Raw genomic sequence first — 24445 nt, forward strand, 5'->3', positions numbered from 1 at the left:
GCAACAGAATGTCGGAAATGACGGAATCAGAAACTGCGAGACTAGTTATAGAAGCCGAAAGATGGACAGACGGATGGGCAGAGGGGCGGAGAGACGGACGGAACTCGGCGGTTGATGCTGATCTAACATATATACTATATATACTTTATGGGATCGGAGGTGTCTTCTTCTTCTATGCGTCACACATTTTATGACAAAATCATAATACCCTTTACAAGGGTATGTGTGTGCTTGTGCGTGTGTGCGTGTATGTGTGTGTGTGTGTGCGTGTGTGTGTGCGTGTGTGTGCTTGGAAGAATTCAACCTGGCAGCAAAGGACCCAACCCACAAATCAGCCCACCGCAGGGCAGGCTCTCCATATGGAATACCAATGCCTATGTGTGCGTGTATGTGTGTATGTGTGTGTGTGTGTGTGTGTGTGTGTGTGTGTGTGTGTGTGTGTGTGTATGTGTATGTGCGGCCATTAGGAAATTAGTGATGCTCCACGCAGCAACAACAATCGGCACATTTGGGGCACATTTGGAGTTTTGGGCGAAACTCATGTGAAAGACTCGAAAAAGTTGGGCACAACTGAGCAGCTTTTGTGTGTACAGTAGACGCACGCTAAAGTTAACCAGAGTGAAAGACAGGCCATGCACAATTCGGGCTGATTATGAATGCAAGCATTTTTTTATTAATATTATATTGGAGAAAAAAACACAAGCAAATCCAAAAGTCGCAACGCGTGTCCGTTATCGGATGCCAGACTGTACTCAGCGATTTTTTCAGAAGGAAATGAATGTGGTATTTGCATAATCCTTTTGACAAGCACATAAAACCTTATGTATATGTGTATATGGGGCCACACCCATAACACTCTATTGGGCGGACACGCCGCTTGAGCGGACATCTCTGCGCGCTTCACAGAGTTTTAACAATATGCACATATTCATATAGAAAAATTCTTATAACTTATATAAATCAAGAATAAAACGTTTGTCGAGAAGTTCCATCCGATGTGTCCCTGACGTTTGTGGGAATCTTGGGTGAGCCAGAAAAACGCGATACCATTTCTAGACTTAACTCTTAAGAATTTATTGAAATGAACAGCCGGCAGCTGTTGACGTCTCGTTAGGCGATCAACAAAATTGTAGTTAAGCGTGCAAAATAAAATGGGTATAATTATTTGGAACTTAATGTACAAAGAACAAACGATATTTGCTTAGCTTGGAATGCTCGCTCTGGTCTATCCGGTAAGATTGCCCGGCGGCAGATCGCCGGCCACCGCTTGGGTGGATAATTTTGGTAGGGCGGCTTTTGGCAGCGTTGCGTGCGTTGGCTTTGCGGCCAACGCCGCTTCCGGCGGACTGTGAAAGAAGTAGAGCAGAAAACCGGCGGCCAATATGAAATGGGCGCTCAGTATGCCAATGATAAGGAATAGCGAATACTTTGAGTTGCGCAGAGCGGGCGTCAGCACCGCGATCAGCACCGTGCCGGAAAGCAATGCGGCCGTTATAACGAGCAGCCACTGTAGCAATGATATCTGCAAATGTTAACATATTTAAACAAATTTCACATCATTTACATATGCCATACGCACATTGATCACCCAGAGTATGGAGACGGGTATATAAATGGCCAGGCTATAGCCATAGATGCACATGAGCGACAACAGGCTGGGCGTATAGCTGGCCTGCTAGAGCAAGACAGAGAATAACAATGAGAATGAGAGAGAGAGAGAGTAGAGCAAATAACTATTATGAGTTTCGAACTAACGCTGTCCGTTTCGACGGCATCCGCTTCATCCACTGGCTTCAGGCTGTACTTGAACAGAGCCCAGAGCACGGCCGGCAATATGTTGGCATAGAGAAAGATGCAGGTGGCCGCATACGAGACCAGGTGGAAATTGTAGTGCCAATGGTAGCTGTCGTTCGCCTGCTGCAAATAGCTGGCAAGATTGCCGCTAATCGCTATCGAGAAGATCTGAAAACGAGCCGCATGTGAGTGTATGTATATCAAAGGCGTGACTGTGACTGTGACTGTGCTTTACCAGCGTTACGGTTATCCAAAATGGTCCGTACAGATCCGGATTCTCGCCAATGTTCATGCGCAAATAGTTGGCAGCGGCCCGCTTGGGTATCATTGAGTTAACAATGCGCTCGAGCACCATATACGTGTCCACGTTGAAGAACTGCTGATAGTACTCAATGGTCAGAAACGAGAGACGTGCACCGCCAGCGGCTCCATCCGCTGGTGCGCCCGATCCGCCGGCTGAACCGCCGCCACCGCCGCCGCCGACCATTGTTTGGGCCGAGTTGCTCATATCGTAGATGAGATCCGAGAGCGGATCTCCACGTTGACGCTGTGCGCCGCCGCCGCCGCCGCCGCCAGTTGCATGCGTTGGCGAGTTAACATTGATTTGTGCTGGTGTGCCGCTGTTAGTTGCGCTATAGTCGCGAAACTGTAGCAAATCATCGGTGGTTGGCGTTTCCATAGCTCGCTGATGCCACTACAATATAATTTGTTCACGCTCTTTACTAAAAATTACACGTATTTATCGCAGTGCCTATTTGTTTTTCTCGATCTGCTTTTTTTCTCACACTCCGACGTCAGCTGTTTACTTGGCGCGTGCGTGTGACCAAAGCCTTTTTTTTTTTTTGCATCCGTTTTGGTATTCGCATTTGGTATTTTTTCCCACAACATTTGCATACGTGTGGCCGCCCAAGACAACACATATGTTTGCTGATTGATTTAACCATATACTAAAATGAAATCATTTTTGTATGCTATCATTTAAGCACTCAAGTAGCGCGACAACGAATATCTTTGTGAGTATTAAACAATTTATCGATAGAATACAATAATAATCGATAGTGCCGCGCTATGCAGCACTGTTTGGCTTGCGTCGTCAGCCAACACTTTTTGCAGCTGCAGTACAAAACAATATTCGCAGCCAGTAAATTTCCACATAATTTACTAAATCGCAGGCAAACTGCTGAAAATAACAAGAATATCATTTTCCCAGAAGGGCGACAAACGCGCAGCCGACAAGCCGACAGCCGTCCTTTGCAATCAAAGGACCATAAACAAACAGCCCCGCTCCCCAAACCAAAAAGTACAATCCAAATGCCAGTTAAAAATGGCGAATCGGATGCGGAGGGCGACGTCTCTGGCGCGGAGTCGGAGCGCTCCAATTCCAGCCAGGCACACGACACCTCCGACGAGGAGGAGGAGGAGGAGGAGGCAAATGAATGCGATTCCGATGATTCCTCCGAAATGGATGCCACCGAAATTGAGCTGCGCCGCGCCGAGCACATAGAGGATCTGGGTAAGCAGCAAAATTGTCAATAATCCATGACCACAAACCGCTGAGCACATATCATATCTACAGCCAGCCTCGAGCGACAGTTTAGCCAGCTGCGCGAACAATATTATTACGAACGCATCAGCCTCATTGAACAGCAGCTGTCAGATGTGCGTTCCGGTCGATCCGAGGAGTTTGTGCAGCCTCAAAAGGAGCTGGACAAGGTGTATCGGACGCGCATCGAGGTCGCCGATGTGCTGCGCAAGTTTCGCCTGCAGAATATCGAACACAAATATCTGTCCGAGGAGCAGGCCGCATCCCAGCACTTTGAGGTAAGTGTTCGGGCTCTAATCTTCCGTATCGTGCTGCGTTTTGAAACAACTTTTGCTTTGGCAGAGCGAGAAACAAATGGCGGCGGATAATTTGCGCGAGGATCTAATGGAGCGCATACGACGCCTCGAAGAGGATCGACACAATGTCGACATCTCCTGGGATGACTGGGGCAATGACAAGCGCCAGAGCAAAGTACGCGGACCGGGACGCAAAAAGGCCGTGACCGTTACCGGGCCCTATGTTGTATATATGCTGCGCGAGGAGGATATTATGGAGGACTGGACGATTATACGCAAGGCGCTGAAACGTTCCTCCACGGCGGCCGTGACAGCAACGCCGGGCGTTGCCCCAACAATGCCGCACGGCGTTACTGGCCTGGTGGGTGTGCCGCTAACTGCCACGGCCATGGCGGGCGCCAATGGATAACGGTGGCGTGCCGCTGCCTATGCCCATGCCCGTGCCCGTGCCCGTGCACGTGCACGCAACAAGGAGCTTACCTGATGGCAGCGTAAGGTAGCAAATGCTCTCATAACCAGACCCAAGCCGCGTTACTCCTGTTATTCGCTGCCCCCCTCATGATCATGATGATGCTGTTGATGATGATGATGTTGATGTTGATTATGATTGTAATAATCAGACGCTCGATTATTGTTGCGAGCCATTATGCTACTAAACTCTTACTGTCTCTAGTATAAGAAACAACAAACCGAATGTCAATCCCCCAGAAGCCCGAAGCAAATTAAACTTAAGTCAAAATTGTAGCATAAATATATATATATACATACATTTATGTATTTATGTACGCGCATAACTTTGTATATATATAGACGTATAGAGCGCCAATATCCTCTGCCCTCCCCCCGCGCCTCCATCCACAATGATCGTGTCCCGAAAACCGTGTAGAAAAGTCACACATTCAGTATAAACGACTTGCAATAATGACACATATATATATATATATATATTTCGATATATATATAAGTGTAGATCTGTACACTAAATAAAGCCAATTCTTTTTTTTTGTCTCATTAATGTAAAGCGAAGCAAACTTTTGTTTCTTGATCAGCTCAAGCTAAGAATCTAGATGTTATATAACTTTAAGTAGATATTAGATATATATATAGATATATATACTATGAATATTAAATGTGTATTGTATGGAGTTGTTCGCAAAAGGAATTTAAGTTTCAATTCAGTTTGTGGAAGCTCTCATTTCCGAGACATATGTAAATAGAGCTCTTTGTTTAGTTTTCGTCGGCTTTGCTTTGGATTCGTTTAGATCCATATTTATATACATATATATACAGCTCTATGTGTGGTCTGTTTGGATCATAAACAACAAATTATTAAACAATAGCCCAAACCGTGAAATTCGCATTATTTTCCTGTTAGTTTGCGCTAAAAGTTTCACCTTGAAGGGTGGAAAATGCGTGGAAACAAACCACTTTTATCGAAATTCACTGGATAAAGTTCAAATTTTGTGGGATCGAATCGAAATTTGCATAAAATATCAAAGGAACTGGCTTGGGGAGAGGCGAGCTTGTGGGGAGGGCTCCAACATTGGATCACATAAAGGGATTCCAGATAATGGAGGACATGCCCCCGACATTGGATCACCTAAAGGGATTGCAGATAATGGAGGAACAACATTTTGAGGTGCAATCTCTGCCAGAAAAGGATCGAGTCAGTGAAAAGGATTGCCTCAACCTGCGATTAGAATCGAAGAAGTTGGTTTATGGGAATCTTTAAGAAACTTGCAGCTAGCGAGAGCTTGGAAATTGATCTAATCCGAGTATATATACATACCAGATGCGACAAACCGAGTCCAGAGTCCCGACTTATAATGAATTGTGTTTATTGACAGTAATTTGTATGCGATCTAAGCTAAAATCCCAGCTGCTTGAGATGCGTGCGCAGCAGATCCACATAGTCGCCGTGGATGTGGATCTGGCCGGACAGCTCGTTGACGCGCGTGGCGCACAGCTTGCCATTGCGGGCGCGCTCCACGAGCGCGCGCAGCTCGCGCTCCAAAGCCCAGATGTCGCCGTGGACGCGCCGCACAACGGTTAGGCGACGCTGGCCGCGATAGCGTGTATGCAGATAGACGGGCACCATGTGGTTTTTGGTGCGGGCCACAAAATAGCCGCTGGCCAGGCCATCGGATTTCGGTGGCTGCCAGCCGGAGGGGTAGGCCGGCTTGGCAATTGGCTGTGGCACTGTGGCGGGCGGCAGCAGGCGCTCCACAAACTTCCATTCTGGCGGATTGTGCACGATCTCAACCTCTGGATACTGTTCGAGCGGCTGCAGCTCGCGGGACGAGCGGAAACTGGACAAGCTGGCGGGTTGCGTGTGCAGCGAGCGCACCAGCTGCAAATGTGCTTATTGTGGTTAAGCTTGTTGCCAGGGCGTCGTGGCACTCACCTGTGTCAGGCTGTTGAGCATTCGTTTTGCGCTGGCCGCCATGATTTTCATTCAAATTGATTTCCAGCAAAAGAGGAAAACACAAAATTGTGTTACATATGCGCTGTTGCGGAACTAGTTCGCTGGCTGAACAGTTGCGGCGTTGCCACTGCGCGTTTTGCAGTGCTGTAAAGTGCGCCAGTTCGTTATTGGCGCCTTTTTGTGCGCACACAGGAACACAATTGGTCAAAGCATGCGCGCGTGTGCGTTTGCTTGTGTGTGTGCATACATTTGCATTGCATTTCGCGCGCCTGCATCTGTGTGTGCGTTTGTGTGCAACAAATGCCGCCAGCGACGTCACCGTTAGAGCCAAAGCTTTTTGCACACACACACACAAATGCAGATATGCAAACACAAGCTTATTTGAATCGCCGCAACTGCAGCTGCTTCGTTAACCGTTGTTGCTCTTGCTCTTGCTCTTGTTGTTGTTGTTGCTGGTTGCCGTTTTTTTTTTTTTGCTGCATTTGATGTTGATTCTAGCAGCAGCAGCCGCCAACCGTTTGGCATTGTTTACGTTGCAGCTTTTATTTGTCAGCTTTTTACGCTCAGTTTCGGTTTCAGTTTTCTCGGCGCTTTCGTTGCGACAAGTTGTTGCTGTTGCCCATTTACAAAACAAAAACCAACAACAACAGCAACAACAAAATAATAAAAAATACCCCCCACCCACAAGCAAAACAATTAATTTTTTTTATTTTATTTTATTATACCGTTTGTTGCATTTGCCCGCCGCAATTTGCGCCGCTGCAGCTGCGAGTGAGAGCGAGAGAGAGAGAGCGAGAGAGCACGCGTGCAATATCTGAAATTGTTGTTGTTGTTGTTTTTGCGCTAGCAAAAAATAGGCGTGTAATGTGCGTTGCGCTAGCTCCTGCTGCAATTGTAACGGTGCCGCGGCAGTGTGTCAGTGTTGTAAAGCGTTAGCATGGCACGCAAGGATGATCCCGTATTCAATGTGAAATTCGTGCAGCTGGTGGAAAATCAGGCATGCCTATGGAACTATACACATCCGGGCTATAGCAAAAAGGAGGAGGTGCAGAAGGCCTGGCAACATGTGGCCAATGAAATCAAGGATACAGGTGCTAAAATCCAAACACACATATGTATCTATATGTGAACAAAAGCAAACGTGCTGCAGGCTAAAAAAAGTTTTCATCTAGCCTGCTGCTGCACTTGTAGATTTCCATTTTCGTTTATTTTTTTGTTTTTTTTTTTGCAATTGCGTGCTCATTTGTTGTGCAAATGTGTGCGCGCGCGTGTGTATGTGTGTGTGTGTGTGTGTTGGCGCGCGCCTATGATGCAAGCTTTTCGCTGCTGCTGCTGCTGCTGTGTGTGTGTGTGTGCGTGTGATTTCAATGCAATCGCAATTTGTAGTCGTGCCTACTCGCTTGCACTCGACGCTCAAATGCATGCGTGTGTCTGTGTGCGTGTCTGTGTGCGTGTGTGTGTATAGGTGTGTCACTGTGTCACACACAGCAATAGCTGCGCGCGGCGTTTGCATGCAATTAGTCGCTGTTGCTGCGCTTCTTGTTGTTGTTGTTGTTGTTGTTGTTGCTGCCTGCTTTTGGCATGTTATTAAAAAAAAAAAACAGTTTGAGCAACCGCAGCGCAGTGGAAATACCCTGCATGTAAACAGCTGCAGGCTTAACCAACACTTGTTGCCGCACACCGCTGCCATGCTGTGTTTTACAGCACTGCACATGTAATATCCCCTAGAGCAAAAGACATTGTGTGCTTGTGTTTTTTACAGCAAATATTTATGGCAAGCAGTCCAAGCAGTCTTTTTTTTTCTTTGAGGTTATGTTTCCTAAGAGCTTGACTATTTTAAGGTTATGTTTTGCGGCGAATTCTTATGTTTTATATTTTAATTATTTAAAGGCATATTACCTAGAAGTGTTGATAGTTTTGGGTAGAATATGAAGAAGAAGACGAATAAAGAGGGGGGGGGAGTAGGTTTGATTCAACTGTAGCCTTAGTTTTCTAGCTGTATGTATGTATATTTTTATAGGGTATACCTCGAGTTGCTGCGTGCCACATAACGAATACATCTCCATTTCCATGCATTGCAGTGCGTAACTCCCGGGAACGTTGGCGTACCATACGCAGCAGCTTCCTGCGATCCTTGAAGGCGGCGCGCACCTCGACGGGTCGCGGCAAACGCAAATATTACTTATCCAAATATCTGCAGTTTCTGATACCCTATACAAAGTCGCGCGCCTGTCACAAACAGTTGCCCGCCCAATCCAGTGCGAATGCGATTGCCATGCCCAATCCCAATCCCAATCAGAGTCCCAACAATGCTGGTGGCATGGTCTTGCGCAAGCCGAGCACCTCAACGACGGCGGCAACATTTCTTGCGGCCGCTGCGCTCAGCACGCAGCCAATGACGCGCATTGGACACATGCGCCTGCTCGAGCATCATCATCATCATCAACATCAGGAGCAGCAACATCAGGAGCAGCATCATCATTCGCATCAGGTTAACGAGTGCGACGATAACACCAAAGACAGCATTGACAGCCAGCCGGCGCATGTGCAGGTCTCCGAGGAGGAGCTCGACCAGGAGCAGCAGGAGCAGCACGAGGATGAGCCGGAGCAGGAGACAGTTGCCAGCCAGCTGGCGCAGACACCGCTGCGCCTGCAGTCCATCAAAGTGGAGCAGCAGCAAAATGCTGACAAAATTGTTGCGGCAGCTGCGCAGCATTCGCTGGTCACGCTGCCGGTGACAATGGCTGCGGCGCTGCGCAACAACATGGACTGGACGGTGGCCGAGTGGCTCAAAGGCAGCAACAGCCAGTTGCAGTTGCAGCATCTGCACCACAGCAGCAACAACAACAACAACAACAACAACAGCAACAGCAACATGTTGACGCATCTGGGACACGCGGCAACAACGCCGCCAGCTGCAAGCACACCTGCACCACCTGCAGCAGCGGCAGCAGCAGCGACGCCGACGGCGGCAGCGCAGCCGGATGCGGATTATTCGTTTTTGATCAGCCTGCATCCGTATCTGAAGGAGATGAGCGGCAAGCAGAATCGTCGCTTTCGTCAAAAGGTTGTCGGACTCATTGACAATGTCCTGGACAATGTGGATGTTTAGGCGCACTCAAAACAACAACAAAAACAATATAAACAAAAAGAAAAAAAAAACAAACAACCGACAGTGCCCATTTGTTATATATAGCAACTAAATGTACATGTATTGTTTAGGCGTTTAACGCAATTATTGCATTGTTTTTGTTAAAGTTAAACACACACAAACACACACACACACACACACACACATTTGTTATATGTAAAAAGCAGATAAAACAAAATATATGTATGCATTGCAATGCAAATAAAACGCTTTTGCAAACAAATTCAAATGTTGTATTGTACGCATTTTACAGCACTGCCAGCAACAGAGCGTTGCCAGACTGCAATTTAACCAGCTAGCGCAGCACTTGCACGCATCAGCTGACTTTTAGAACTTATGGGCAGCGCTGTGCAGCACTTATTGCTAGAGATTAAGGCAAAAAAAAATCAATTCAAAAGCAATGTTAACGCTTTTTGAATATTAATAACGTGCTGGACACATCAAACATTTGTATAAAAGTAGGTAGGTGTATGTGTGTGTGTGTGCGTGTGTGTGTGAAGCGTGCATGTGATGTAATTTGCGGAGCAGATAACGCGAATCCGCAAAGCTATTGTTAATGCTAATAATTATTATATAAAAGCAACACTGTGCACACACACACACGCACGCACACACACACACACAGAGTCAGTTTTTGGAGAAAGTTGTCGTAGTAGTCAAACAATTGTTATAATTCGCGCGCACGTTCTACTTATTTAGGTGGCGTCCAGCAGGAGAGTCGCACGTTCCGATCCAGCGTGAAGCAGGATTTAAATATATAAGCAAAATGAATAAATGCTGCATACAGACACAACAGTCCTCCAATATTCTTGACATATACAACAGCAGCAGCAGCAGCAACAACAACAAGTCCAGCAATTGCAACGGGAGCATGTCCAACGATGATGACTATCCCGTGACAATCACAGATGCGACACGCCTGCACATGGAGCGGCGCGTCCGTGCGGCCTATGAGTTCTTTGACCGGATTCTGCGTCTCTATGATGTCAGCCAGTTGATATTCTGCTTTAATGGCGGCAAGGATTGCACCGTGCTGCTGGATCTGCTGATGCGCTATTGCCGGGAGCATGGCATCGCCAGCCGTGACATACCGATGCTTTATATTGAGTCGGATGATTCGTTTGCCGAAATCGATGATTTTGTTGTGCACTGCGTGCGCCGGTACGATGTTAATCTAATTAAATATAAGGACTCGCTGAAGGTGGCGCTCACCCACATGACGGAGGATATGCCGCGCATCAAGGCCGTCTTTGTCGGTAGCCGCAATACGGATCCCTATTGTCAGCATCTTCAGCCCATGCAGGTGCGTCGCACTCTCTCTCCCACTCTCTCTCTCTCTCTCGCTCTGTTTTGTACAAAGTCTAATTGTTGATGATTTGCAGAAAACGGACAGCGACTGGCCGGATATAATGCGTTTGAATCCTTTGCTGGAGTGGAGCTATCATGACATCTGGCATTATATTCACATGCATAAGGTGCCCTATTGCCAGCTGTATGCGCAGGGCTACACATCGATTGGCTACAGGTCCAACACCTTGCCCAATCCGCATTTGCAGCACAGCAGCTGCTCGCCGGCGAATCCTGCTGCTGCTGCTGCAGCAGCTGCCGTTGCCTGCTTCAAGCCCGCCTGGGAGCTAGCCGATCCCACAACGGAGCGTGCCGGTCGCCTTAATCGCAAATAGTCGAGGCATTTGCCGCCTCCAAAAACTAGTTGAATCCGCCAATAGTGCAATTGTATTGTAAATATCTTCATAATTACTTTTTTTTTATCTGCAAGAAATTTGTACATATGTTTCTAAACAAGCGAGTCCTTATGTACTTAAAACACAAGTGTGTATCTAAACACACAATATACTAATTATCAATACACACACACACACACACACACATATGTATATGTATGTGTATGCATCTTGTCTAGCTTTGCGCTGGCATTCATTACACGGCACACCCATTTTCGAGTTAACTGCAAGATTCTGCAGCTGTTGGCAATTTTCTGCTAAACATTTGAAACCGCAGACATGCTCGACAATTAACTCGTGCCAGCAGTGTACAGTGAAGCCTGCGCGAGTTGAACACACACCACATTAGCAGCTAAATGTCGTAACAGACGGTTAACAGTTTTCAATCATGTAAAGCTTAACAGGCGCAACAGTATCTAATGTCATCAAGTTAACATAAGCAGTACGACAACATTATAACATGCATGTCAAATGTTTACAAGCAGCTTTATGCCGAGTGCCCTTAGCGTTTGAATAGCCCATTTAAATGAAATACAAATCAAATTCTGCGGGCAGTTAACATTTTGATATGTTATTAACAATCAGAATGCAACGAATATTGCTTGAGAACAGCTTTAAAACGGATTTAAGTGCTAGTTATGTAAGTTAGTTGACACAGTTTGTGATTTGTAATGGCATTCTAATAAAATGTATATTAAAAAACGAATTTTTCGATACAGTCTGTTTGCATTTAGTTCTTAAACATATGTGCATATTAATATTGTGCGCCATCAATTCAGTTGCAAGGACTCGAAGCGCAGATAGTCGGATTGCTGTGCCGCCTGCTGCCTCTTGTCAGCAATGCGAGAGCCGAACTGTATGGCCCGCTTCTTGAGCAGCACCGCCTCGCGCAGCCCCAGACTGTGGCCGTACAGGCGCAGCAGCAGCTTATCGCCAACGCCCTCGGCCAGACTATAACAGCAGCGCTGCTGTGGCGCCAGTGAGCGCACAAAACTGGCCAGATGCTCCTCGATGAAGGGGGCGCGCGCCGTCTTGCCGCTGTCCGCAATGATGCGATCGTCGCGCGCCAGATTCCTTGCCGGTATGCGCTGCCAGTCCATGTCCAGCTCCTGGCGCACGGCCAGCTGACGCGAGTGCCCATCGCTGCCGGCACGCCGCCAGGCATTGCGATGACGCGTATAGCCGCCAAAGAGCTCGTCGGCGCCGCTGCCCAGGAGTGCAACGCGTGCCGTTGATTGGGGCGCGGCGGCGGCAAACCAGAAGGCACAGCCCAGGCACTCGTCCAGCACCGTTTGCAGCGGATAGATCAGCTGGCGGATGTGCGTGCTCAGCTGTTGCTGCAGCTTGCGTCGGCTGACATTCACCTGCAGCAGCTGCCAGTTGCGCTGCGGGCACAGGCGCTGCAGTTCGTCCAGCGTTTGTAGCGAAGTCTGGCGATCCGGCACATTCCATTTGCTCTCCGGCTGCTGAGCCGGCCCGGCTGCTGTTGCCGTCAGCCGCTCAAAGGCCACATTGATGAGCTCGATGGGCTCCGTTTGCGGCACATATTTGTCGGCGAGCAGCGCCAGTATGCTGCAGTCAATGCCGCCCGAGAATAGTATGGAGATTTTGGCATGAGCACAGCTGCCAGCTGTGGCACATCTGCGGCAAACGGGCGCCGTATGCAGCACACGTGCCGCCACCGAATGCTGCAGCAGTTCGTCCAATTTGCGTATCGCCTGCTGCACAGGCGCATGCTCCAGCAGACGCTTGTAGAGCGCCTCCGGCTCCAGCTGCACTGTCTCGGCGGCGGCTAGCTCGTATAGATCGTAGCTGGCCACCTGTGTCTGTGTCGTGTCGAGCAGCCATGCCGGCGCTATGAGCCGCTCCAGCCTTGTGCTCCAGAGCATGGCAGCGTCCAGCAACGCCAGCTGCTGCTCTGTGTCCTTGTTAAGCTGCTGCCAGGGATATAATGTGCACTTGTCGAGCTCCGCCACATGCAGCTTGTACAGGCCCAGTGGCGGCAGCTCCGTTGAGGCAGCCGGCGCCTGCTGCTCCACGTGGCACGAGGTGCTCATCAGCTTGAGGCAATGCGTGTGCCGCTCGACGATTAGCGAATTTCTGCCCAGTGCGTCGCGGCAAAAGTACAGAACCTGGTCACGTCTGCGGAAATTGGTTAATGCATTAATGATTTATGCTGGTCGGGTATTTGTTGTACCTGTTGTAGAGGATCAGGCAGTAGGGTCCCTCGAGCCGCTGCAGCAGCGCCAACAGCTGCGCATCGTCGCTGCTCTTGCAGTTGATTAGCTGTTCCAGCAGCCAGGCGCTGTCTGCCTGGGTTGGGGGCTTCTTTTCATTTAAATTGTACAAGTCTCCGTTGAAGAGCAGCACCAGATCCTCCTTGACTAGGGGCTGCTTTTGTGGCGCGGCGCCCTGTTGCCACAGAACGTTGCCGGCCAGCAGCACATTGTCCACGATGAGCTTGTCTTTTAGGTCGGGTCCGCGATTGTGTAGTAGCGTCTCCAAGGCGCTGTGCATATGACAACTGGCATCATCATTATTACGGCTTATTCCACAATATATGCCGCACATTACAAATTCAAAATGCCAAATGTACGATATGTAAACATTGGCATGTGCGTGCGCTTTCCGAACCGGTTCAATTGAGCGGAAATGTTATTGCACAGCACCATTTTGAGTAATTTTCGTTTTGCGCCATTTTGTGTTTTTGCTTTTCGGCATTTCGCCATTTTGCTTTTCCTTTTGAAACGATGACTTGTGTAGTTTGCTTTAAATTGAATGACTGCCAGTTTATTTAACTTATATCTTATGGCATATAAAGTGATTTTGAATTTACATACGCATGTACATATGTATATTAATTAGCTGTTAAGAATATCTCGCCTGGTGCACAGCATACAGAATTACATACAAACATACTCAGTCATCTAAATTTAGCAGAAATACTAGATTTAAATTTAATTACAACAAACGCTTTGTAGTTGACACTTATAATAAATGTGAATTTAATATATATATATATATATATTTAAGACGGCAATGCATAAAATGCAATGCATTGACTTAATTCGCTTAACATAGCGCTGTTAGCGTTAACATACTGTTAAGTTCTATGGGCTTTTGCCAACACTGTGCAAGCGAACCGAAATAAACTTGTTTGGCCAACAGCTGTTTTAAATTTCGCAACATACGTGCAAGTTTATTTATTTTTGTTTACGTAACTGAATATTTCTATTTTTTAGTCAGCAACGAAATACCAAATTGTATGTGCCAACGACACGCACACACACACACACCCAAAACCAGACGCACGGTCCGATGCAGTAGCGTCCCAAAACTTGTTGTTGACTGCGCCTCGATTTGCCGGCAACAGCCGAAGAACAACAACTGCGACAACTGAGCGCAACTGAGCGCAACACCCACTCATCGCCAACTGGTCAAACGTGTGCTGATGGCACGCACAGCACAAGACGTGCTCGGCGTGCTGCGCGGCCTGCAAATCGTTGCGGAGGCGTGCGGTCGCGAGCATCTGGCGCTGACTAAGCATCTGTGGAGCAATTCGAGTGTGCGCGAGCTGCTTGAGGCCAATGTGAATCAGACGGTGGACGCGCTGCGCACGGCCAGCGAACAGCCCAGCGAGGAATTGAAAAAGGCTCAAGCCCTGCTCCAGGAGACCGGCGAACGTGGCTACGTGGTGGCCCAGGGTCTGTCCCACTTGCTGCAAACCAAAATCGCTTGTGATCTGAACGGCCTGCAGCCCATCGGCTGGCAGCCCAGCTCGAGCACAACAGCTGCTGCGGACGGCGCTGTTGGTCACGTGTCGCGCTCAAGTCGCAGCCATTCGGATGTTGCCGATGCCGCCAATCTGGATATATCGTCCATAACGCTGTTGGAATTCGAGGAAATTCTCTCCAAGCGCAACATGAATCGCAACGTCAGCCTGCGCACGCCCGCCACGCCCAGCAAGCAGCTGCCCACCGAACCGAAGGCGACGACGCCAACGATCAAGGCGACGCCGCCAGCGCCCAGCGGCAATGAGGGCATCCTCAGCAGGGACACCGAATATGTGGACAATCTGATGCGCTTTGTGGCCGGCACCTCGACCATGGCATCATCGACGGCGGCAAAAACTGGTATGCATGAAAAGCATTTCCGTGTTTCAATTCCATTGTGTATGCTTGTTTCATTCTTTTTGTGTTTCGATTTCGCATTCCCTTTGTGAATTTGATTTCAATCTATATTTATTAGCTGTATTATAGCTTAAGCTCTGTTTCGAAAGTGTTCCATTTACAGTTGTTCCATTCCAGTTGTTCCTCTACAAATATTTTAATGCATATGTAATTCAAAGGTATTTTCAATTCCAAACGTGTTCCAATTCCAGTCGTTTCGCCCATTTCAAGTCTTCCATTTAGAGTTTTTCAATTCCAAACGTGTTCCGATTCCAGTCGTTTCGCTTATTTCGAAAGTGTTCCATTTACAGTTGTTTCATTCCAGTTGTTCCCCTACAAATTCTTTAATGCATACGTAATAGAAAGGTGCTTTCAATTCCAAATGTTCCGATTCCAGTCGTTCGCTTAGAATATCCAAGAGGAAAACAGCAGAGTACCCTAAAATTGCTTTGATTGTAAAAATAGGTATAAAGCGTAATCAATTTAAAATTGTTCTGAAGGTGTTCTGTTTCCAGTCGTTTCTTTAAGGTCTGTCAATAGATACAATTATTTCCATTGGTGTTCCGCTTCCAGTTGTTCCCTCAATGAAAACATCAAACTATTCCGAAATTGTAAATGCACATTCAATACAAGAATTCACAATTTCAATTGGTGTTCCGTTTCCAGTCGTTCCCTGGCAATATCCACTAGCCTTTAGCTCAATAACAAAGCACTCACAATGAAATTGATTCGAAATAAACTGCCTCTAATCCGAACTCATGCCATACATCTGACATGTTCCCAATTTCTAGCTGCTCCGAAGGCCCCCGAATCGACGCTGCCGGAACTGAGCAAGGTGGCCAAGCAGCGGCGTGTGCCGGCATCGCGTCTGGGTCGCATGGCCACATTTGGCGGCCTCTTCGCCGGCCTCGGCGTGGGCACCATTAATGAGCTGACAAAGGGCGCCCTGGGATTGGGCGGCTCAACGAATATGCGCGACGCACTGCTGAGCCCGGCGAACGCGGAACGCATTGTCGATACGCTGTGCAAGGTGCGCGGCGCCGCGCTCAAGATTGGCCAGATACTGAGCATACAGGACACAAACGTTGTCTCGCCGCAGCTGGCCAAGGCGTTCGAGCGGGTGCGCCAGGCGGCCGACTATATGCCCGACTGGCAGGTGGAGCGCGTGATGAACACACAGCTGGGTCCCGATTGGCGCAAACGTTTGCGCAGCTTCGATGACAAACCGTTTGCGGCGGCATCCATTGGCCAGGTGCATCGGGCCACGCTGCTCGATGGCATGGAGGTGGCCATTAAGATACAATATCCGGGCGTTGCCCAGAGCATCGAGAGCGATATTGATAATCTGGTTGGCATGCTCAAGGTCTGGGATGTCTTCCCCCAGGGCTTCTTTATCGACAATGTGGTGCGCGTCGCCAAGCGCGAGCTGCAGTGGGAGGTCGACTATGCACGCGAGGCGGACTATACCGAAAAGTTTCGCCAAATGATTTCACCCTACAAGGAATATTATGTGCCCAAGGTGGTCCGTGAGCTGACCACCTCCAGTGTCCTGACCACGGAACTGGTGCCAGGTGTGCCCCTCGACAAGTGCTTTGAGCTCAGGTGAGTGCAAGTTAGTCTGGCCATTGGTTAGACAAGGACGGCGCTGTGCAGTGCTGCATTTCACTGATTCACTTCACTGATTCATTTCACTGATTCACTGGTTCCAAAGTACTGAGAACTAATGACATAGGTTAGACAAGGATAACCTTACTTTTCTGTCTAGTGTCATCAGAGCATAAATATTAGCCGAATGACACTTGTTAGGTGTTTCTGGCCCTGCTGGAGACTTTCTCTGTTAGCTTCCAATTCAGTCTAAGCTTTCCATCCTGCAGATTCGATATAGATCTAGTTCATGTTTAGATTACAGACCTAGACACGTGTCACCATAGCATAATCGCTCGCCCAATGACACTAGACGTTTCTTTGCAACTTAACCTATATTTAAGCGAACTTATTTGTGAATACCCCCTTCAGCTATGAACATCGCTCACACATCGCCGCCTCTGTGCTGAAGCTCTGCCTGCGCGAGCTGTTCGAGATCGAGTGCATGCAAACGGATCCGAACTGGTCGAACTTTCTGTACGATGTGAACAGCCGGCGTCTGATGCTGATTGACTTTGGATCGACGCGCTTCTACAAGCACGACTTCATACGAAACTATCGGCAGGTCATCATCAGTGCGGCGCAGAATAATCGGGATGGCGTGCTGCAGATGTCGCGCGAAATGGGCTTCCTGACGGGCTATGAGACAAAGCAAATGGAGCAGGCGCATGTCGACGCTGTTATGATACTCGGCGAGATCTTTCGCTATGATGGCGATTTTGATTTTGGCAAACAGAATACGACCGAGCGCCTGGCCGCCCTGGTGCCCACAATGGTGGCGCACCGTCTCTGTCCGCCGCCCGAGGAGATCTACTCGATACATCGCAAGCTGTCGGGCATCTTTTTGCTGTGCGCCCGTCTCAATGTGCGCATGAACTGTGTGCCCTTCTACAAGGACATCATTTTGGGCAAGTTCAAGGACTAATTCGCTAACAGCTTGTTAACATTTTTGTGTTTCTGTTGTGCCTATTGACAAAACAAAAGTGCTCTTAGTTTCTATGTTTGCTACTAAATGAAAGTTGACTAAAATGTTTATGTAGAACGGGTGCGGCATAAATAAACTTGTTTTAATATTCAAAATGCGTTTAACAGTTGCAAATGGTTAACCCACTAAAGCACAGTTAACCCAACTAAAGCACATTTTATTTTTGAGTGTTTTTCATAACTGATTACTCAAAAGGTTCTGTTAAAAATGTTGTTTTTCAAAAATATATATATTTTCCGTCACAGCTCTAGTTTCTGGTCAGAAATTAAACTCATACGAAAGCCTTATACATTTTTTTTTACATTAGATAACGAAAATATTGTCAACTTGTCCCGCAAAATAGTATTTGAGCAATATTAATAATAAAATAACAGCTTCAATTAACGGAACTGCTTAAGAACTGTAAATAGTTTCTTGAGCTGACAAAATGGTACAAAATGAGCGAATTATTGAATATAAATAATAATAAACTTACAAACTATGAAAAAGCCGCCTACTTTTATTTATTTATAGCTGTGAGAAGAATAAACCAAGTTTAATAATATGTATGTTAAGTGCTTTAGCTTAACAGCATCGTTTAACAGAGAGTTGAAAGAATTGCAGATTACAGATCACAGCTAAGATTAACAGAGATTTGAAATGAATTGCAGATTACAGATCACAGCTTAGATTAACAGAGATTTGAAATGAATTGCAGATTACAGAGCACACTGTTATGCTCAAAGCAACTCTGTGTTCTGGATGCGAGCAATTGAAACAAGCGCGCCTTGCCATTGTATTCGACAGTGTCAGCTGTCTGACTAACTTTTCCAGTTCGGAGCAGTAGTTAGCCATTACGACTCAATAACTACACAACTACACAATGGAGTTGCATCCCTCGAACTCCAGCAGCGGCAACAGCGCCACCAGCGCCGCCAGCAACACCGTCAGCCTATTGGAGCCCACCGAATCGGAGGTGCAACAGATTGCCGCCGAGCTGGAGCTGATGAAGGTCTATCTGGATAATGTAGAGTCGCAGCTGAAGACGGGCGTGCCCGCGTGCCCGGCACGTTTGCCTGTCGATTGCGCTAATATAAAGCCCGAACTGAAGGATTCCAGCAATGCGAGCATTAGGCAGCTGCAGCGCAACGTCTACAAGTTGGAGCATCAAATTGCCGAACTATTTGTTTGCTCCGACATGGCCAAGGATATGCTGACCGTACTGGGGTGCGCCTTCTGCCAGCTGCAGCGAGACATGCGCGATGCACGCCAACAATACGATGCCGTCGAATCGATTAAGCTGCAAACGGATCATGAGGCATCCGTCTGCCTGCAGCGCTACAAGCATTTGCACCATGTGTGCGCCGATTGGGGCGAGACCAAGGATAAGGTCAAGGAAATGCAGTCGATTTTCTTGAGTTATGTGAAGTCGATGCACACAAAGACAGCATACCTTGCGGAGAAGCCCATTCGGTTCAAGCAATTGGAGGAAGCCGAAAATATTTGTATGCGCGCCACCAAGCAGCTGATCCGACAGGCCAAGGATATGGAGGATTATCTGGACGCGCTGCTCGATGTCCAGCTGCTGAGCCAGGTGTCGTGTGTTAATCCTGGCAAGCATACTGTTGGCGAACTGGAGCCGCATAACATACGCTTTAAAAGCAACATTTTACCAACGATTCCGCCCTTTGTTTCCTTTTCGAACACCTGGCATAATCGCATGATGCACATGATCAAGCATAAGTTTATATTGAATGGTTTACCCAAGCACAAGACTCATTAGGGATGAGCGTGTGTGAACTCTATTGTATACATTTATAGAATAGAATATTTTGCAAGACTTGTAGAAAATATGTTTAATAGAATGCTCGTTAGTAGTTGATGCAATACGAAAAGTCACTCAATTCGTTCAAAATTAACGGCTAAAGGCGGCAGCTTATGTTAAATGTGAGCAACAGCAAAGCACACTCTTATTGCGCTGCTGCTGATAACATGAGCGCCACAGGCACTATATTTTCAAATCTTGTGCGCGGAACAGTACAAACATCGCTGCAAACGCGTATATTTGTTTTACAAAAACAATTTAGCAAATAGCGCACCACTATTAAGGTTTTTTATATATAGCAGTCGGCGGTGTGCTTATTTTTCTTATAAGGTATACAAAGTTAAAGAGTGTCATGCTAGCATAAAAACGCCATGTTATGGCTAACACCGCCAGTTAACCGTTCACTTTGAGCATAACATTGCAGTGCAGTTTGAGTATTTAGCGTTATTCTGACTTTTTATTTGAATTGGTTTTCTTTACAATTGTTGTCGGCTAAACAGTTTGATTAAAATCGCTTTGGTTTCATTTAATTGGTAAAAATGTGCAACTGTTGACCGCACAACGCGCGTTAAATCGTGCCATGCAATTGGCAAAGATGCCCAACTGCGTGAAGCATACGTAAATAATAAAATGTCGCTACTCTCTTTTAAATATCATATTCAGTGCGTTTTTGCATTTCGTGCGTGTCAGATCGTTCGTCGTGCACTTCGTGCGTTTGTGTGATCGTCGCTGTCGTCGTTAACCGACAGCAGCAGCAACAACAACAACAACTATAGTAATAATAATATTAACAACAAAAGCAACAAGAGGCTATGCATGTGTGTGTGTGTGCGGGTGTGTGTGTGTGTACGTGTATTTTTATTAAATTTAAATTCTTGGCTCTTTATTTATTTATTATTATTTTGCTTTTTGTCTTGTTTAATTCAATATTTGTTGCCGCCTGTCACGCTATTTGTTTATATGCCCGTGTACTGTTGTTGCTGTTGTTCTTGTTGTTGCTGTTGTTGTTGTTGTTGCTGCTGCTGCGACTTAAAACCGCGCGCGCGCAACTCAAAGCCGCCGCCTGCATTTGTGCTAATGTGTCTACTGTTTTCGCATATACACAATTATAATATTTATTAATATGCCCGGTCTTTATATTTTTTATTTTTATTTTTTTAAAGTTTTAATTTATTTTATTTATTTTTTTTTGTGCGTGCAACAGGTTCAACAAAAGCGACTAAATTAGTGCAAAATTTTACAACACATGTCATTTCAAAAAAAGAGAAAAAAAAAAAGTACTGTGTGTACATGTGTGTATGTGTATGTGTGCATGCATGCATATCAGTGTGTGCGTGTGAGGAAGTTACAGTTTAATGTTGGTTAGTCTCAATTGTCGACGGCGACGCATTGCGGCTGATTGATGCCAGTTGCTGCTGTTGTTGTTGCCTGCTGCTTTGGACAAACAAATGTAAGTATGCAAGTGTGCGTGTGCGTGTGTGTGCGTGTGCGAGAGAGGGAGAGAGAGAGAGTGCAAAACGAAAGCCGCAAGACAAAGTGCAATAGCAGCAGCCGCAGCCGTTGATCTTTTTATGCTGCTGCTGTTTATCAATGAAAGTGTTTTTGCTTCTTCCTTGCTTTTCATTTTGTTTTTTTTTTGTTTTCTTGGTGCTGCCAACTTGTTGCATTTGCAAGCTTTAAGTGCAGCTGTGTCTAAATTGCCTTGACTAATGCTGTTTTGCTTAAGTTTATTAGTTATTGGCTAGCTATATTACAACTGTGTCAACACAAACACACACACACACACACACACGCCACAAATATATATTTAATATTATTTACTGTAGTAGCTGCTAAGAATCGTGTCTGCAAAATTTGAATATCAAATAGTTGTTTTTTTTCTGCTAGTTTTTTTTTTGCTCTTTGCCACACCCTGTTCTTAGAGCGCAGGCCTTGGCAGGTATCTGCGACTTCACTTGCCATCTGAATGCAATTTGTAATTGAATAATGCTTTTTGCAGGGTATTTGCTAGTTGGGCACTGTGCATTCGTTTTGCGCTTCGTTCGCAGGCAGCGCATTTGTTGTTGTTGTATTCGTTTGTTTATCTCAATTTCTGATTGTTTATAGCTGTTTGCAGGGTATTTGCTAGTCGGGCACTGTGCACTCCTGTTGCTTTTGAATTTTTATAGTTTTTCTCCTATTCATCTCGCTTGGTTCGCAGCCCAAAATTAACTCTATAAAACGTGACATTTTCTTAGCTACATTTACAATAATGTTGTTTTTTTTTTTGCACTTGGGCTTATTTGTTCTTCTTTATTATATACACATGTGTGGGCTCCTTCAGTGTGTGTGTGTGTGTGTGTGTGTGTGTGTGTGTGGGGCTGTTAAACTGTTTTACATATGTAGCATGTGTATTGAGAAATGCCGTTGCCAGCGGCAGAGGCAGCGGCAGAGGCAGCGGCAGCGACAGCGACAACAACAATGCGAAGAAACCTTTTGATAATCATATCACGCAGTCCACTGATAATTCCCCATTGTATTCTATTTGTTGTTGTTGCATCGTATTATCAGCTGCGCTTTCGCTCTCGCCCTCTCTCTCCTCTCTTATAGTCGCTCTTTCGCCCGCTCTTAAGAGCGCATCCATTTGTTTGTCTCTTATTTCATTTGCCGCCACGAAATTGGAATTTCTTTGCATACATGCGAATATTTGTGTTTTGTTGTTGTTGTTGTTGTTGTTTTTATAGCTATTATTAAATTTAGAATACAGTGAAAACTCACGTAGTTCGATTGTTTGCATCGATAATATATGCTATACATACCTAATAATCACTTAAAATATATATTTTATTTTAAATCTTTTATCAATATCAAATAAAACGTGCTTAAACGCGCGATATGCTAATCTATATATATATATATATATATAGTCAAGATATATGTTGAATATTTTTCTTATATTTTTAAGCAAACAAAAAAAACATGACTTTTCGACAAATTCATCTGTTCAGATAGTGTGGAATATATAGTAATAATATTATGTTTCTCTCATGAAAATCTCAGGCTAATATATATATATATATATTCCCCATATATTCCCTATATATTCCCTTTTTTCGAAATATACAACATTCTCGAAGAAATAAAATAAAAGAGTTTTTTGAGAAAGTCGTCTGGAATTTATCTTATACATATATATCTTACAATTCGTATTCTTATAGATCTCGAGTTCAGAAATTCGTTGTTTACAGTTAAAACACGTCGCGTTTATTTAAACAGACGAAATGTTAGATTTCCATTTGTTTATACCCGTAGCATAACTCTCGTATTATAAAGTTATTTTGTTTGTCTTTTGTTGGACTTTCAGACTTTGTGTCTCAGTCGCAATTCGAGGCCTTTTTTTTGTTATATTTTTATTTCCACTTCTATAAACAAAGTTGTCTTATTTTTATACAATCAATTCACTTTGATAGATAACTGCTATGAAATTTGTTTACATGTTGTTTATTGTAAGGGCGTTACGATTACCCTGCAACCATTGAAAATGATTTGAGTGGGCTTATTGGTTTTGTGCGAATCTTTGTAACAGGCAGAAGTGGGCACATGCGACCCTTGCTCTAGCGTCTTGAAATTTTAAATATATATATTCACGTTTAACATTTTACGCTACCCACTTTGGTGCATGGGTTCTCTTTAGAGAATAAAGCTAGAAATTTCATACCGATCGGACTTTAAATACCGATTCTATTTATGATTCAATTTATCATTTCTCATGTTTGAAACGTTTCCCTTAATACTTTATTTTCATGCTCAGCTCATCTTTTTATCTATTAGAAAAAAACTGGTTCTACTAGCTTATCTTCAACTTATCCTCATGTTAAAAGTTAGCTGTAGGATAGGCTTTATCTTTGAAAGCTTCTCGTTGACTTAGCCTCGTGTTTAAAGTTAGCTCTAACTTTTAAATATGTAATTGATTTGAATTTGTTGTTGATATATAAAAAAAATGATGCCAACATGATTTACCAGCCTCATGTTAAATGTTTGCCGCAAGATAATATATTCGTTGGCAGTGTTGGGTTATGCTTAGGGAATAGAACACAGGCAGATACGAAGTGGAAATGAAACGTTGTGCGGCATCCGAAGCCAAAAAAAAAATATGATTTTCAAACTATTGTGTAATTTACATTAACGAGCGGATGTCGTTGGCTTCTACAATATAATGAACCAATTACCCAGTTTGTCTCTTGATTCGATTGCTCGCGAACAGCTGCAAATGCGGCCACAGTAACATAGATACAAATACAGCTACAGATACAGATACGGATACAGCTACAGATACAGCTACAGATACAGATGCTGATGCTGAGATTTGCCAGAGATTTGGTGCGCCTTTTGCGCTGCCATTTAAATATTCTCATTCATGTTGATAGACACCCACTTGATGAACATTAAAGCGTTGCGAATATGCTCAAAGATACAAATTCTATATACAACTATAAGATACCAGATACTGTATCTGCAGCTAGCATGTATGTATTTCTGTATTTCTGTATTCATATTCGCCGGCATTTCAAGTGACGCTTCCGCATTTGCCGGCCACCCACGTGCCAAGCGCCGAATATTTATGGGTATTTCTGAGTATACTCAGCAGCTAAGTAGTTGTACTCGCCTCCCTCCCCCCTTTCGTATCATCCCTCAAGCGAATCGTTAAAAAAAGCGAATCCCAAAAATTGCAAATCAACTCAGCAGCTGTCATTTGGCAAATATGACGATTAAATTCTTCAATTAGGATTCGCTTGGCAAAGCTGGTGCCTTAACCGACTGTGTCTCACTTGTGACCGAACAAATGTATACCCTATAAACTGAATTACTATGTATGTAATGTATGTATGTATACCCTAACATAACTTAGATAA

The 24445-nt window shown here is 45.4% G+C and overlaps 7 protein-coding genes across 8 annotated transcripts; 4 read left to right on the top strand and 3 right to left on the bottom strand.

The window, feature by feature from the left end:
• Nucleotides 1-1049: 1049 nt before the first annotated feature.
• On the bottom strand, nucleotides 1050-2585 carry LOC115767379 (protein YIPF1). The gene is made up of 4 exons (XM_030711639.1): nucleotides 2030-2585; nucleotides 1756-1962; nucleotides 1580-1672; nucleotides 1050-1522 (listed from the first exon to the last, which is right to left on the bottom strand). The coding sequence occupies exons 1-4, from the start codon at nucleotides 2471-2473 to the stop codon at nucleotides 1226-1228; spliced, it is 1041 nt and encodes a 346-aa protein (XP_030567499.1). The 5' UTR covers nucleotides 2474-2585; the 3' UTR covers nucleotides 1050-1225.
• A 315-nt stretch (nucleotides 2586-2900) lies between these two features.
• LOC115767374 (breast cancer metastasis-suppressor 1 homolog) lies at nucleotides 2901-5229 on the top strand. The gene is made up of 3 exons (XM_030711633.1): nucleotides 2901-3307; nucleotides 3371-3615; nucleotides 3680-5229. Exons 1-3 carry the CDS (start codon nucleotides 3106-3108, stop codon nucleotides 4040-4042), a joined length of 810 nt encoding a protein of 269 aa, XP_030567493.1. The 5' UTR covers nucleotides 2901-3105; the 3' UTR covers nucleotides 4043-5229.
• Nucleotides 5230-5461: 232 nt separating this feature from the next.
• On the bottom strand, nucleotides 5462-6161 carry LOC115767375 (probable 39S ribosomal protein L49, mitochondrial). The gene is made up of 2 exons (XM_030711634.1): nucleotides 6038-6161; nucleotides 5462-5983 (listed from the first exon to the last, which is right to left on the bottom strand). Exons 1-2 carry the CDS (start codon nucleotides 6086-6088, stop codon nucleotides 5501-5503), a joined length of 534 nt encoding a protein of 177 aa, XP_030567494.1. The 5' UTR covers nucleotides 6089-6161; the 3' UTR covers nucleotides 5462-5500.
• Nucleotides 6162-6837: 676 nt separating this feature from the next.
• LOC115767396 (T-box protein H15) lies at nucleotides 6838-9361 on the top strand. Its single transcript, XM_030711659.1, has 2 exons — nucleotides 6838-7149; nucleotides 8140-9361. Exons 1-2 carry the CDS (start codon nucleotides 6996-6998, stop codon nucleotides 9168-9170), a joined length of 1185 nt encoding a protein of 394 aa, XP_030567519.1. The 5' UTR covers nucleotides 6838-6995; the 3' UTR covers nucleotides 9171-9361.
• A 208-nt stretch (nucleotides 9362-9569) lies between these two features.
• Nucleotides 9570-11634, top strand: LOC115767328 (probable FAD synthase). Of its 2 annotated transcripts, none has more exons than XM_030711571.1 (3): nucleotides 9570-9667; nucleotides 9909-10512; nucleotides 10592-11634. In XM_030711571.1, the coding sequence occupies exons 2-3, from the start codon at nucleotides 9976-9978 to the stop codon at nucleotides 10889-10891; spliced, it is 837 nt and encodes a 278-aa protein (XP_030567431.1). In that variant the 5' UTR covers nucleotides 9570-9667; nucleotides 9909-9975; the 3' UTR covers nucleotides 10892-11634. The 2 variants fall into 2 exon arrangements, with proteins under 2 accessions (XP_030567431.1, XP_030567433.1); XM_030711573.1 differs by having other exon boundaries at nucleotides 9575-9671.
• Nucleotides 11635-11701: 67 nt separating this feature from the next.
• LOC115767327 (asparagine synthetase domain-containing protein CG17486) lies at nucleotides 11702-13586 on the bottom strand. The gene is made up of 2 exons (XM_030711570.1): nucleotides 13149-13586; nucleotides 11702-13093 (listed from the first exon to the last, which is right to left on the bottom strand). The coding sequence occupies exons 1-2, from the start codon at nucleotides 13520-13522 to the stop codon at nucleotides 11722-11724; spliced, it is 1746 nt and encodes a 581-aa protein (XP_030567430.1). The 5' UTR covers nucleotides 13523-13586; the 3' UTR covers nucleotides 11702-11721.
• Nucleotides 13587-13731: 145 nt separating this feature from the next.
• Nucleotides 13732-17844, top strand: LOC115767326 (atypical kinase COQ8B, mitochondrial). Its single transcript, XM_030711569.1, has 4 exons — nucleotides 13732-13795; nucleotides 14194-15084; nucleotides 15912-16722; nucleotides 17137-17844. The coding sequence occupies exons 2-4, from the start codon at nucleotides 14403-14405 to the stop codon at nucleotides 17687-17689; spliced, it is 2046 nt and encodes a 681-aa protein (XP_030567429.1). The 5' UTR covers nucleotides 13732-13795; nucleotides 14194-14402; the 3' UTR covers nucleotides 17690-17844.
• Nucleotides 17845-24445: the final 6601 nt, after the last annotated feature.

This window comes from Drosophila novamexicana, unplaced genomic scaffold (assembly GCF_003285875.2).
Source record: "Drosophila novamexicana strain 15010-1031.04,08,12 unplaced genomic scaffold, DnovRS2.1 tig00001385-arrow-arrow-pilon, whole genome shotgun sequence".
In the NCBI taxonomy this organism is placed as follows: domain Eukaryota; kingdom Metazoa; phylum Arthropoda; class Insecta; order Diptera; family Drosophilidae; genus Drosophila; species Drosophila novamexicana.

Coding starts and splice junctions, on each gene's coding strand:
- LOC115767379 (XM_030711639.1), bottom strand. CDS start 2,473: ATGGAAACGCCAACCACCGATGATTTGCTACAGTTTCGCGACTATAGC. Junction 1,963..2,029: donor TTTGGATAACCGTAACGCTG/GTAAAGCACAGT, acceptor GCTCGTTTTCAG/ATCTTCTCGATAGCGATTAG. Junction 1,523..1,579: donor CCATACTCTGGGTGATCAAT/GTGCGTATGGCA, acceptor TAACATTTGCAG/ATATCATTGCTACAGTGGCT.
- LOC115767374 (XM_030711633.1), top strand. CDS start 3,106: ATGCCAGTTAAAAATGGCGAATCGGATGCGGAGGGCGACGTCTCTGGC. Junction 3,308..3,370: donor CGAGCACATAGAGGATCTGG/GTAAGCAGCAAA, acceptor TCATATCTACAG/CCAGCCTCGAGCGACAGTTT. Junction 3,616..3,679: donor CCGCATCCCAGCACTTTGAG/GTAAGTGTTCGG, acceptor TTGCTTTGGCAG/AGCGAGAAACAAATGGCGGC.
- LOC115767375 (XM_030711634.1), bottom strand. CDS start 6,088: ATGAAAATCATGGCGGCCAGCGCAAAACGAATGCTCAACAGCCTGACA. Junction 5,984..6,037: donor TGCTCAACAGCCTGACACAG/GTGAGTGCCACG, acceptor GCACATTTGCAG/CTGGTGCGCTCGCTGCACAC.
- LOC115767396 (XM_030711659.1), top strand. CDS start 6,996: ATGGCACGCAAGGATGATCCCGTATTCAATGTGAAATTCGTGCAGCTG. Junction 7,150..8,139: donor CAATGAAATCAAGGATACAG/GTGCTAAAATCC, acceptor CATGCATTGCAG/TGCGTAACTCCCGGGAACGT.
- LOC115767328 (XM_030711571.1), top strand. CDS start 9,976: ATGAATAAATGCTGCATACAGACACAACAGTCCTCCAATATTCTTGAC. Junction 10,513..10,591: donor AGCATCTTCAGCCCATGCAG/GTGCGTCGCACT, acceptor GATGATTTGCAG/AAAACGGACAGCGACTGGCC.
- LOC115767327 (XM_030711570.1), bottom strand. CDS start 13,522: ATGTGCGGCATATATTGTGGAATAAGCCGTAATAATGATGATGCCAGT. Junction 13,094..13,148: donor TGCCTGATCCTCTACAACAG/GTACAACAAATA, acceptor CAATTTCCGCAG/ACGTGACCAGGTTCTGTACT.
- LOC115767326 (XM_030711569.1), top strand. CDS start 14,403: ATGGCACGCACAGCACAAGACGTGCTCGGCGTGCTGCGCGGCCTGCAA. Junction 15,085..15,911: donor ATCGACGGCGGCAAAAACTG/GTATGCATGAAA, acceptor CCCAATTTCTAG/CTGCTCCGAAGGCCCCCGAA. Junction 16,723..17,136: donor GACAAGTGCTTTGAGCTCAG/GTGAGTGCAAGT, acceptor TACCCCCTTCAG/CTATGAACATCGCTCACACA.